The sequence below is a fragment of the Pipra filicauda genome, unplaced genomic scaffold (assembly GCF_003945595.2).
Source record: "Pipra filicauda isolate LSUMZ 115617 unplaced genomic scaffold, ASM394559v2 scaffold147_size4022426_pilon, whole genome shotgun sequence".
Taxonomy (NCBI): domain Eukaryota; kingdom Metazoa; phylum Chordata; class Aves; order Passeriformes; family Pipridae; genus Pipra; species Pipra filicauda.
In genome coordinates, this window is record NW_024103962.1 from 2,787,860 (window position 1) to 2,800,087 (window position 12,228).

The following is a 12,228-nucleotide window of genomic DNA, read 5'->3' on the forward strand; positions in this document are numbered from 1 at the left end:
TGCAAGAGACTTGCTCTTCAATTCTGGGATCAGATCAATAGATGATGGATACGTGTTTTAGTCAAGCGCCTTGACAAATATTAATTACAGAGCAGAACATCTATGTGATCAAACTTGGAAGTATTTGTTTCTGATAATGATGGAATTTACAGAAAGAAAGTATAGATTGAAAAATGAAGACATTTAATAGCCAAGTCATCTTAATAGGATTTTTAAGATTTTTTGACTTGCTGGATGACAAATTCAGAATTTAGAGTTGATGTGAAGTTGACATGTAGCCTAGAGGGCAGGTGGAGGGGACAACAGATGGATTTGGTCTCTTTAAAGTTTTTGTTTACTGCCTGTCTGGAGCTTTGACAAAGCTCTGTCATGCCCTTATGCTGATTACCTTCATGTAGAACAAGAAGTATTGACTAATGAATGAATGATGTGCAGTCCCTAACCCTTCCAGAGCAGCCTTAAAGAGCACTGTCTTTAATACACAGATTCTTCTTTCTCTCTCTCCCCACTACAGGCTTCTCTGCAGAATGTCAAGCAAAGATCGACACATTGATTCTAGCTGTTCGTCGTACATCAAGACGGAACCGTCGAGCCCTGCCTCTCTGACGGACAGCATCAACCACCACAGCCCCGGTGGCTCCTCCGACGCCAGCGGGAGCTACAGTTCCACCATGAATGGACATCAGAACGGGCTGGACTCACCTCCCCTCTACCCTTCGGCCACGGGGCTTGGGGGCAACGGGCCGGTCAGGAAACGGTACGATGACTGCTCCAGTACCATCGCTGAAGATTCACAGACCAAGTGTGAATATATGCTGAACTCGATGCCCAAAAGACTGTGTTTGGTGTGCGGTGACATTGCGTCAGGGTACCACTATGGAGTGGCTTCCTGCGAAGCCTGCAAGGCTTTCTTCAAGAGGACAATTCAAGGTTGGTTATTCTTTAAACTTTCTTTCTTTTGCTCACAATGAAAAAGTACAGTCTTAGACTGAATCCTGTTAGGTCTTCAGACTGTACCTTTTCATTCTTCATACTGTGTGGTCCTACAGATATTGGTCACGAAAAAACCCCCTTGGGCTTCTTCGGGAGTTCTGTCTGTCATGTTAAGACCCCTGCCATGTTTATTTTGATTCTGAAAAATAGAAAATCACTGGAGCTATCCAGTGCACGTTCAGATTTGGTTTTTGTATGAGTTTCTCATGGATTCCCATAAATGCTTGTTGTGAAGGAAGCAGAATGCTTGCTGAAGGTTGTTATGTACTCCTTGAACACACCTTGTGGCACACAGGGATCATGCTTGTGTTTTGCTCCTAGCTACACCACTACTGTACTTAAATTGTTACAGAAATCCAGTTTATTTTTGTTAAAGCACCGGTGCATTTTAAATTGGTACAAATGCTTTGTGCATATCAGTGTATTAATAACTGGTCTTTCACCCATTATATACAGTGGCCTTCAGCACATTTAACAAATAACTGTAAGGTCACGTTCTAAGGAGAGTAAGTTGGCAGCTTTTGGTCTCTGCTCAGTACTTTGTACTAATCTGTTCTTGATACCTGTTACAAATATGCCACATATTTTGGCATAAATTAGTATGAATGGGATAATTTGCATGACCGCTTCTACTAGCTTCAGAACCTATGGAGACAAAATAACCTTCTACTTTGATTTAGATATCATCCTTTCAAGTAAAATTGAAGGTGCTTTATTTAAAGAACATGAGGCCAAGCTTGGCCTGTACAGGAAAGTAGTGTCACATTAAATTAAATTCAGACTTCAGAGACTAAAATTAGGTTGCTAAGTCCAAATTTAAGCTCCTCAATAAAACCAGCTTGATTTTCATACATGTCAAGCACCTGGAATTCTCAGGAAAGACAGTGCGATCTATTGACACACTTTTCTTTTTAAAAATGAACATAAAGTGAGATTTAGTTTATAATTTCACATAAACCAAAATTTCAAATATTTGGCCAAGATTTTTTAAATATAGTACTTCCATATTTAGTGTAAAATTAATAAGGAAAAATAATGAATGTTATTTTAATTTATCCAGTGCTGAGGCAATGGCCATCTTGTTCTTTCATCCATTTTACTGGTGGAGGGATTTGCGCTTTCTGCTAGCATGAAGTACCCATTTTACCACTGCCATGTAACCACTAAAAAGAAACATTAGACTTTAGTTGTTCTGATGGAGCAGAATGTTACACTGTTTGCAAGCAGTAAACAAAGATACCTGTGAAGGTTGATAGTGGTGGCCTGGGTTCATATGTAAAATGATCACACATGTAGAAACAGTGTGCTCATTTCAGATGTCTGTTTTGGAAAAAGTAAAAAAAAAGAAAAAGGAGGTAGGTGATTTCACTTGACCTTCAAGAACATTTTCAGAAAAGCTCAAAAAAATGTTTCCACTGAAGCAATTTGTATTTTGTGGTTGCTAAACTTCAAGCACCGATTTCAACCAGCAACTCTGTTTTTATAAATGGTATTTAATTGCTGTGTAATAGCTGTCCTACAGGACCGAATTGATGCATGATTATTTTAGTCGTATTGTGAGTATGAAAAAAAATGCCACAGAAACGTTAACTGATTGAAGTGTTGACTTCTGGCAGCAATTTTACACCACACCACAGACAGCAAGTTTCTGGGCACGGAAGCACAAGACAGGGACGTCATTCTCCAGATTAGCAACCTGGACTTGGCCATGCAGCTCAAGTTAGAACTGGCAGCTGTGCAAAACGTCTCAGTACAGTTAGAGCAGTAGCTGCATCAGCAGGTGACAGTGCTGTGAAGACAAAAAAAATAATGCAGTAAGGCAAAACCAGGCATCGAATGGAAAAGCAGTAATGAAGAAACTAGGAATAGGAAGTATGTTACCATCATAATGTCATGGCAGCATCTTCACTTATGATGCTGACTAACCTGGCACAACTGCTGAGAATTTTCAGATGCCATCCAAAATAATGGAAGCTACTTATTTTGGTGAATCAAACCATGAATTGTGGTAAGTGACAAAAAGTATTTAAGAAAAAGGTGCTTCTTCATGTTTTGAATGGGCAAATTCTACCTTTAGGCTTGCTGAAGAGTAATTCTCCTGAGGGTTTTTTGCTCTAGTTGATAAAATTTAGTCCCAGTGTTCTGGAGGTTGTTCTTCCCTGTACCCCATTTAACTTCCTCATTCATATCACTTTCTTTCTCTGCTTGTTTTGAAGTTGATTGCTGCATAACCGCAAATAAGAAAACAGGAAAAAACAAATACAAAATAGAAAACCAGACTACCCGAAGAGTAAAATACTGTAACTGCATATGTAAGGATAATATATCTGGGCTCAAAAAATTGCTTACTTTAAATGCTAATAGCGTAACTGTGATGGGTACTTAATTATAGATGCAATGAAAAAGAACAACTGACTTCCTAAACCTTGCTTGTTGATCATTCATCAGTTTACTAAGTTAGCTCAGACTTGTTGATCCTAAGTGCTGCTCCCGTTGACGTCATGGGCACACCTGCTCTGACTTCAGTGGGAGGAAGGCTGAGCTGATAAAGTGAGATTGTGAAGCACATCTTGTGTTCACGAAAGGCCCAGTGTCCTTTCCACTGAGTCAATGGGAGTCTTTCCATTCTTTCCATTTCAAAGGAATCTCTTGAAATATCAGTAGGTGAAGGCCACAGGCAGCTGCTCAGGGAACCAGCACAGTATCTGTACACCACCAGCATCTTTTACATGAGGCAGAAGTGAAGTGTATCACAGGATACCTGGTAGCCCCTACACAAGGCAAGTATCACTCTAATGTAGAGTATACACCTGTTTTTAAGGGTAATGGAGATTATCATTCCCCTTCAGATTCAGCAGTTTAATCTAAAAAACATCCCTTCCTGGATTATGATTTATCCTCTTCCTGCCACTTGGATTCCCTGCTAATTTTGTTAAAAATTAAGAAATTAAATTAACTGTTTTGAATTAGAAGGAGTAATTCTGTCTTTTTTGAACATAGATATTTTTAACATAGCACAGAAATACATTTGGATTTGTGGCAAAGAATGCATAATTATGATAAAAATCAATAATATTATAAAAAATTAGAAACAAGAAACTGCCTGGCTAAAAAAAAAACAAAAATAAACAGAACAAAACCCACCAAAAAAGAGCTTAATATACAAAATCAGTGTCTTCTTAGGTCACAGTAGAATCCAGTGATGTTCTGCCCCATTTGTGACATGTTAGGGATGGGAGAACTGGATGTTCTCTCTGCTCAGGCTAATACTCACTGAGCTGCAGCTCTCAGTTTGCTTCTGGGATAATTTACATGGTGGCTGATTGCAAATGTCTCACAGAAATACACACACAGCCAAATCTCCCCAAAATTGGCTTAACATCAGGAATAGCAGAAAATAGCAACATCTAAAAATAGTTACAGGTCCATTGATTTTTAGGGTCTCTTCACAGTTTTTGCTGTGCACTGTATTATCTTGAAAACTCCAAGCTTTCATTAAAAGAAGAGAGGAAAAAAAGAATTTTCAGTTGTCAGCTGGGTGCCAAGTCTTGTGTTCAGCACAGAGGTCTTGTACTTACTAGATATTTTGTAGTGAATGTTTAGTGTAAATATATTTCTCATAATTTTTATTTGCTCAGTTATCATAAAGGCTAGTAAGTACACATTTTGCATTAATAATATGTAATTACTCAGTGCCTGTAACTTAAACATTTCAGCAAGTGGATTGAAATGATATTCTTGCTTTCAGTAGAAGGATGATAGGACTTACAGATTCAAAGACAGTTTATTATGCTGTTTTATTTTAGCATTTTTCTCTCTAAAATAATGACCCACATCTAGAAAGCTTTCTTCCTCCCTCTTTCCAAATCATCAGGACTGTTGTCTTTGGACTCTTTAAACTAGCATGAAGAGACAGTGTGTAAAGCCTATGTACTGATATGTTGCCTTCTTCATGAGGCTTGTCGCAAAAGTCTCATATTATTTCCTTGTATAGTGTTTGAATTTCCCTCACAAAAGCTCAAATATTTTGCAATCAGTAGTCCTTTGGAGTCTGTTTGGGTTTTTTTTTCATATGTTTATTTTTTAAGGAAAAACTGTTGGATGAACAGTATTGAGGCAGCAATCTTTTTTTATACCCAGGGTGATTAAAGCAGTAGGTCATAAGAAGCACTGCAATCATATCTTTACCATTTCATTTAAGAGCTTCATCCCTGAGAGTTGCTGCCTGTCCATGCCTCCTAACACAAACAAGAAATATTCTATCCTTTGTTGTCTACAAAGACTGCCCAAAGTGCTTTGTACATTGTTCACCTTTTTGGTTACTCGGAGTTGTTTTTAATCCCTCTAGTGTTCAGGTCTGTTAACCCTCTTTAGAGTGTTGACCCATTGCTGAGCCAATTTGATCTGTAAATGTACGAACACTACTTTTTTTTTTTTTTTTTTAAATCAGGAAGTTTTAATCAGGAAAGTTAGAACTAGCTATGTACATTCAGATAAGGCAACATAAAAGTTCGATTCGAAGTTGCATGTGACCAAAGTGGCTTCCAAAGGGTGTTTTGCATCTCTGAAAGCTGACTTCTCTAATACATTTTTGTTGAGGAAATGAAAGCAAATTAAGCAAGATTTTATGGCTTTTCAGCATCTTTGCTGGTAGCTAAGATTATTGTTGTTTTATAGAGGGTAGGGTGGAGGCTTACATCTTGGTGCACTAGCCTATGGACCTTGGCTCTGGTGTAAAGATGGCAGCCCTCCAGGGAACCTAACACTAAATGTCACCTGAATCCATCATTACCTGATTAAATCATTCACCTTCCTTATATAAGTGAAAGTCTGTGCATCAGCATTTCTTTCAAAGAATATTTTAAGCAAGCGGTGATAGATATCTTCCCTTTTCCTCTGATTTCTCTGTGCCTGTGGGCCAACCAAACTAGCGAGTGAGTATTTTTAATTCCTTCCAACACATCTTTTAATCCTGTCATAATGTCATTGCATAGCTACAGCAGCCAAGCAAGATGAGACAATAAAATATAAACACGCTGAAATCTGAGAACTAGAGAGAAGTTTAGAGATTGTTCTGTCCTTTTTTGCTGTCTCTGCTTTCCTTACAACCTTGAAAATTGTACGAAGCATTGAGATTTTCTGGGAATAAGAACAAGCATCCTGATTAGTGCATGGCTATTTTGAACCCATCAGAAATACTGAGAAAGAGTTGTGATTTACAAATACTGCTGGTATTACAGTAGCACGTATCAATGCCATTATAATTAGGCGTGGATCTCTATATGTTATAAACATCTCTGAAAGCCTGCAGCCCACTTACAAAGCCCTAGTTTGAAACTAGAGGCAGGTGAAGTCTCAGCTAGCAAGTGATTTATTTTAATGTTTCTATAACTTTTTTAATGACCTTTTTTTACTGCTGTGAAAGTCATTTGGTTTACAGCTTTACAGACCGAGATGTTCTGTGTGCTCATAAACAAACAATGACAATCTTCCATGCTGCCTTGATAGAATTTATCAAAATTGATCCAGATAAAATACAAGTAGGGACCAAATGTATATGGTTCAGACTTTCTGACTTGAACAGCTCTTCAGTGTCACCCAGGTGGCAGGGGATCAATTCCCTCTGTGTCTTTAAAGTGTTGATTCTCTCTTAAGGTGACCTAAATGCCTTTTGTTTCTATTGAAAATAAAGAAGTTGACTCCAGTTGGAATCAAAGTTAGTTAGGCCCTTATATGTTCAGCATGCCCTAATACCAGCCCCTTACTGAAAATTATAGTGGGGTTTTTTTTATGATGCTTGAAACTCTTTGCCTAAAGTTAGAGACTGATGCAAAAATGCCCTGCAGTCAGACCAACCAGCATCACCTTTACAATTTTTCTTTAAATCACCATATTGCTTTGTAGGAATAAAAGAAAATAAAAAAAAATATTTTACAAGTTCTAAGTATATTATAGTTCAGTAACACTGTATACTGATTTCTTCAAAGCAACTCAACATAGTGATTTAACTTAAAATGTACTTTTCAGCTGGCTGTGTCCCTCTGACAAATACTGTATTGTGCTGTAGAGTTATTTAAAAACTAGATGCTCCTCCCAAGTTTTTTATTGTAACAGAAAAGGCAACATAAGCAACAGAGATTAAGCATAATCCTCCATACATGGTCCTGTCATCTTAAAAAATATTTAGGAGAAAAAAGACATTTAGGAACCAAATTTTTAAATGTTCTGTAACTCTTTGTGTATGGTATTGTTTCTGAAGTCATCTGGGTGAAAAATTGTGAATACAGTCAACTTTAAGCTTAATTATCTGTAATTCATAGACCTATCTACAGTATCACTTGAGTCGATCTGAGGATTTGTCAGCAAAAACTGGATTCAGTTAGGTTCAAATCCAACCTCAGTCCAACCTGACCCCGTTTCTGAAACCTTATCAATAAATGAGTACTTTTACATGTGAAAATATTTAATCATACTTAAATTCAGCTGAGTTTTGTCGGCAAAGTAGGGAGCAGAGTCTGGAAGAACTGAAACTGTAACCTGAGAAAAAATACTTTTACTTTCCTCAGTTCAGCTTCACTAAGACCTGTAAACATCAAATAGATTTTTAAGTCCATCTGGGACTTTTTCTCTATCCTTCTTTTCATAAGTTAGCATGGTGCTCTTTATTTCCAAGAGCACCTTCTTCACAGTTTCTCAGGAACTATTCTTTTCTGTTCTGGATGGATTAAGTATCAAGGTGTGACCTAACATACTGTAATTCACTCTCTGTTGGCTTAGATTCTCTCGTGTCTCTCTTTCTAAGACTTCTCTTTTATTAAATCCTGGAAGACCCATGGCTGTAATCCTGGCTACTTTTCATTTTCAGAGTTTTCATGTGTATAAGCCCACAGACAAGCAGATGTGTTTCTTTGGCTCTGTCACCCAGAAAAAGAGAGCATGAAGGTGGTAGTTGGGGTAAACCTCACTGTGGAAGGACTTAAATCCAGTGATGCAGTAATCTCTATGAAGATTAATGAGAACACTTGTTTTTTAAATACAGGTTTTTGGAAAAAAGGTATTAGGTTACAGGAGGTCAAAGAGAAAGTTTGGGAGGAAAATGGAACATTATTAAATAGAAATAAAGAGACATTACAATGAGGTTTTGTGAGCTGATTATAGCATGAAATTATTACATTGAAGGATTGTTGCTTGGTTTGGTTTTTTCCTTCTTTTTGTTTTCTTCTGAACCTACATTCCCATGCAGTAAAAGTTTCAATACTGATATCTTCAGTATTCCTCCTGCTTTTTTAGGTTGGTCATGGCTACTCTTTCCTAACACATTTTCGCCTTGTATCTCAGTCTTCCTCATATCTTCTACTTGTCCCAAGATTTTCTGAGCATATTCCAATAGCTTTTAGCAATCCTTTTACATCTTTAGTGTTATAATGTTGAATATTGCAGTATGAAAAGGAAAATAAAGTTTCTACTAAGACTTGCTGTCTGTGGCTTTTTTTGTCAGTGTTGCTGGAAGAGAGACCCCTGTTTCAGCCTGTCCCACAGACAGCAGCCTGTTTCTAGAACCAGCTTCTCATTCTTGGTATCTATGAGGTTTTAAAGTTGTAACCGTTGATGACAATAACTTAAGCCAAGGCATGAGACCTGGTGCTTTCAGTGACTTCTTTGTCATGGTTCTCTCTTCTCTTCTTTTGTTACCTTTAGTGTCCCTGTCAGTTCTGGGCAAGAAATGGCCAAAATGGTTTTGAGAATCTTGGCTAAGTCCAGTCAGTTGCCTGTCTTGTAAAGCCATAGAATTAAGTCCCTGGACCATTAAAATTGTACTGCGTCTCCACATCTCATTCTGGTAACATCCAAACCTCATCTGTGGGGTAAAAAAAATGGTACCTTGGCCCACTTATCCCTGAGCTGTTTGTAAAGATGTGACAGTCTGAAGCATCTAAAACCAGAGAGCTGGTTATACAGCATAAGTTTTAGCAGTTCACCTGCTCTCTCAGGATCAAACGGTGTTATGTTTTTAGTGAGTCAGTTGCTTTTGATAGGCACAGTGTTAGAAGTATTTTCTCATCTTTTGACTGAGATAATAAAATTTAATAAATGAGTAGAAAAAGGAACTAATTTTAAATAAACATTCCTCAGTGCATGAGGAGAGAAAAGGGACTCAGGCTGGCATAAATCCTATTGTATTATTCTAGCACAGGGCAGTGTTTTTGGGGAGTGAAAATTTGACATATATTTTTATTTTCAAACATCATACTAATTTACATTACTCAGCCCTTTAACTGCCAAACTGTAAAAGTCCGTTAGGCTACTGAAAGGAATATACAAATTATCCCCTGGCACTTCAGGCAGGAGTTTTACATATACACTGTTATTCTATCAGCCAGCTAGCTGCACGATTCTATTAAGGAGTAAGTGAGAAAATTATATTGCCAGCAAACTAATTGTACAAAGGAGTCTGAAATAAGTAATCAGAGCCCAGTTCTTTCTGAAAACCAGCCAGAAGATATTATAAATTGCTCAATTGTTCTTGTCAGCCCAGTTTAAAGACCCAGAGCTGCCATGTTGATTTTGTTCACTGTATAACACAGCTACCTCTCCAGCTGTTGACAAGACTGGGCAAACTTTTTCTAGCTGCTCAGTTTCAGCCTCTAGCATCCTGAAGTAAGCAAGTAAATAGTAGAGCTTCTTTCTGGATCTTCATTATTGAAATAAAAGGCAGATCTGAGTATCTTGGATGGATATAGTGTACTTATGAAATTCATGTATAGAAGTAAATGAGAAATTATGAGAGCTCTAATGACCTGAAATGTGAGGTAAATTCAGTTTTTTGCCAAAAATATATCCATTCATACTAAGAGTGGTAGGTAAAACACATTTTGAGTATGATATATATCTAGATACATATCCACTGCATTTATATGTGAAGTGGTGAAGAAATGTTAGTTCCTTGACCTCTTGCTGTGGTCTAGCCATATTCTAAAATGCTGAAACACTTTAGGGGAACCAGCTATGGCCACTGGTGAGACGTGGATCTTTGCTACCGCTACTATAACTCTACTGATGAGATAATTGGAGAAATTCTTTGCAACATCTTCGAAGTTTATTTTCCGACATCAAAAAAGAAGATTGAACATCTGCTGTAAAATACAATTCATTAAAGCAAAGCAGCCTAAATTGAAAGGAGATTCCCTTTCTAAGCTAAAGTACTGGAATTTTAAGTGACTAGAATAATAGCTCCTTTTAGCATTCTTTAGGTAGCAAGAATTTACAAGAAAAATAATTTACATTGTGCATAATGTGCTGCATGCTAGACTGTTGCACTGTTTGTGCAAATGTGAAATGTCAGGGTGTGGATTAGAAGTGTCTGCTTAAGCATATGAGCAATGTTTTTCTCGTTCTGAATGCTACTTTTTGTTGTCAACATCTGTACCTTTGTGCCTTTTTACAAGGGCTCCTGCTACATGGGAGTGCTCCGCCTGCCTTGGTACAGAGCGTTGGTGCTTGAAGTTCTGTGTTGTAATCTCGATCTTGCTTTTCATCAAGATCATTTCTGACCTTGTGTAAAGATATCTTTGATCTTGTGCAAAGCATTTCTGATTCCCTGTTTCTTTTTTTTTTTTTTTAAGGAGAGATGGTAATACATGTATTACTATAATATGATGAAGTTAATTAGATACAATTTGTGAAAGGCTTTGAAGGTCTTCCTATGTAGTGGTTGTGCCTTACTAAGAATACTTCACTGGAGTGAGAGGATAATGTGAATCTTTTTTTAAGTTTGCCCCTAAGTTTTTTAAGTTTCTATGTATTATTCCGAAAGTGTTATTTTCAGACTTTCCTAATGTGGACCAGAAAGTTTTGCCGGAACTGTTAAACTGAATTCCCTAGCCACTGTATCCTTTAGTTTCTTGAATGCTTTCTTCATAGGAACTAAGGAAGGGGAAGAGGACTAAACTGGTTTGAGTTTTGTCAACAAGATCTATTAGCATTCAGACATACCAAGATCTGTTTTACTCACCAACATTGCTAATCCACTCATGCAGCAATGTCCAGGAGGAAGAAAGCCTACAAAGGCCTGAAAAGGTTCTGCCAAGTATGCTGGCTGTGTTGGCAGAATACACCTTGCACCATGCAGAACTCCTTTATCATAAATACTTAACCAATTTTCAATAGATGTAAGTGGTTTAAGTATTACTTCCTGTTGAATTAGCAGTTGCTGAGCATTTGAGTCTTTGTGCAATCCTGCAATCCACTAATGTGATATTTAATGAGGAGACATCAGTCTGGAGAAAGGTAGTCAATATAAATCAGTGTTTACAAAGTGTGATTAACTCTGAAATATTTCATCAATGCTGTGGTCCCAGGCAGACTCTATGCTAATTATTAGAACCTGCACATGTTTCAGGGGACTTTGATGGACCCTGAGTGCAGCGAACATGGAGCAGCAAAATTGCAATTATGCTCGGACTGTCTCTGATGACAATTTATGCATTTGGTGTGATGACCTCTTGCTTCCCAAGAGGGCAATAAACAGAATGCATTTTCATTAAGATACTAATGCACTTAATCACAGGGGGAAAGGGTTAGAAAATAAAGAAATACCTTTAAAGCAAGATGTGACAGCCTGATGGGGAAGATACTTTATTCAAAAGTCAGTTTCCTGGTGAAACTTCTGACTGCTGCAAGGTCTGTCATACTGAATGTAGTCATGGGCAATAGGATGCATGGCTGGGCAGATGAGTAAGCTGAACTAAGCTGTTTTGTGAAAAGTGCAGTGGTACTAGGGCAAAAGAGAACAGATGTTCTCCCATTTGGACTTATATACTCAAAGATGTGAGTTAAAAAAAACATAAAGAAAATTAGTCATATATATTTTACTAATTCATTTACAGGCTTTTATTTTCTTATTTTTGGGGTGAAGTATGTACTAAGCAGTAACCACAAGGGAAAAAAAAATGAAGAGACTGTTTTGCCCAGGAGGGCTCACATTTAAGGATCTAGCTTGTTTTAGGCCTTAAGGAGAGCCGGGAGAGGGAGACACAGAGGCAAGCATCTCTTCCCAGTTTTTGTTATTCTGACAGCTTGGCAAGAATGATCCTATTCCTGATACTTCTCAGTACAAAAACTTGGTCTAAAGTATAGAGGGAAGGGGCGATGTCCTGGACGAGAGATGTGACCAGGCAGCTGTAGAAACGCTAGATGTGGTGGTAGCAATGCTGGCGAGCCCTGCCTGATACAATG

General features: G+C 37.8%; 1 protein-coding gene across 11 annotated transcripts in view; it reads left to right on the forward strand.

The window, feature by feature from the left end:
• ESRRG (estrogen related receptor gamma) overlaps nucleotides 1-12,228 on the forward strand; it is a 377,135-nt gene that overhangs the window by 250,308 nt on the left and 114,599 nt on the right. For all 11 annotated transcript variants that reach the window (XM_027739489.2, XM_027739491.2, XM_039378793.1 and 8 more), the window contains one exon: nucleotides 515-930. In XM_027739489.2, coding sequence (XP_027595290.1) covers nucleotides 528-930 — 403 coding nt within the window. In that variant the 5' untranslated portion in view covers nucleotides 515-527. The remainder of the gene's footprint in view (nucleotides 1-514; nucleotides 931-12,228) is intronic.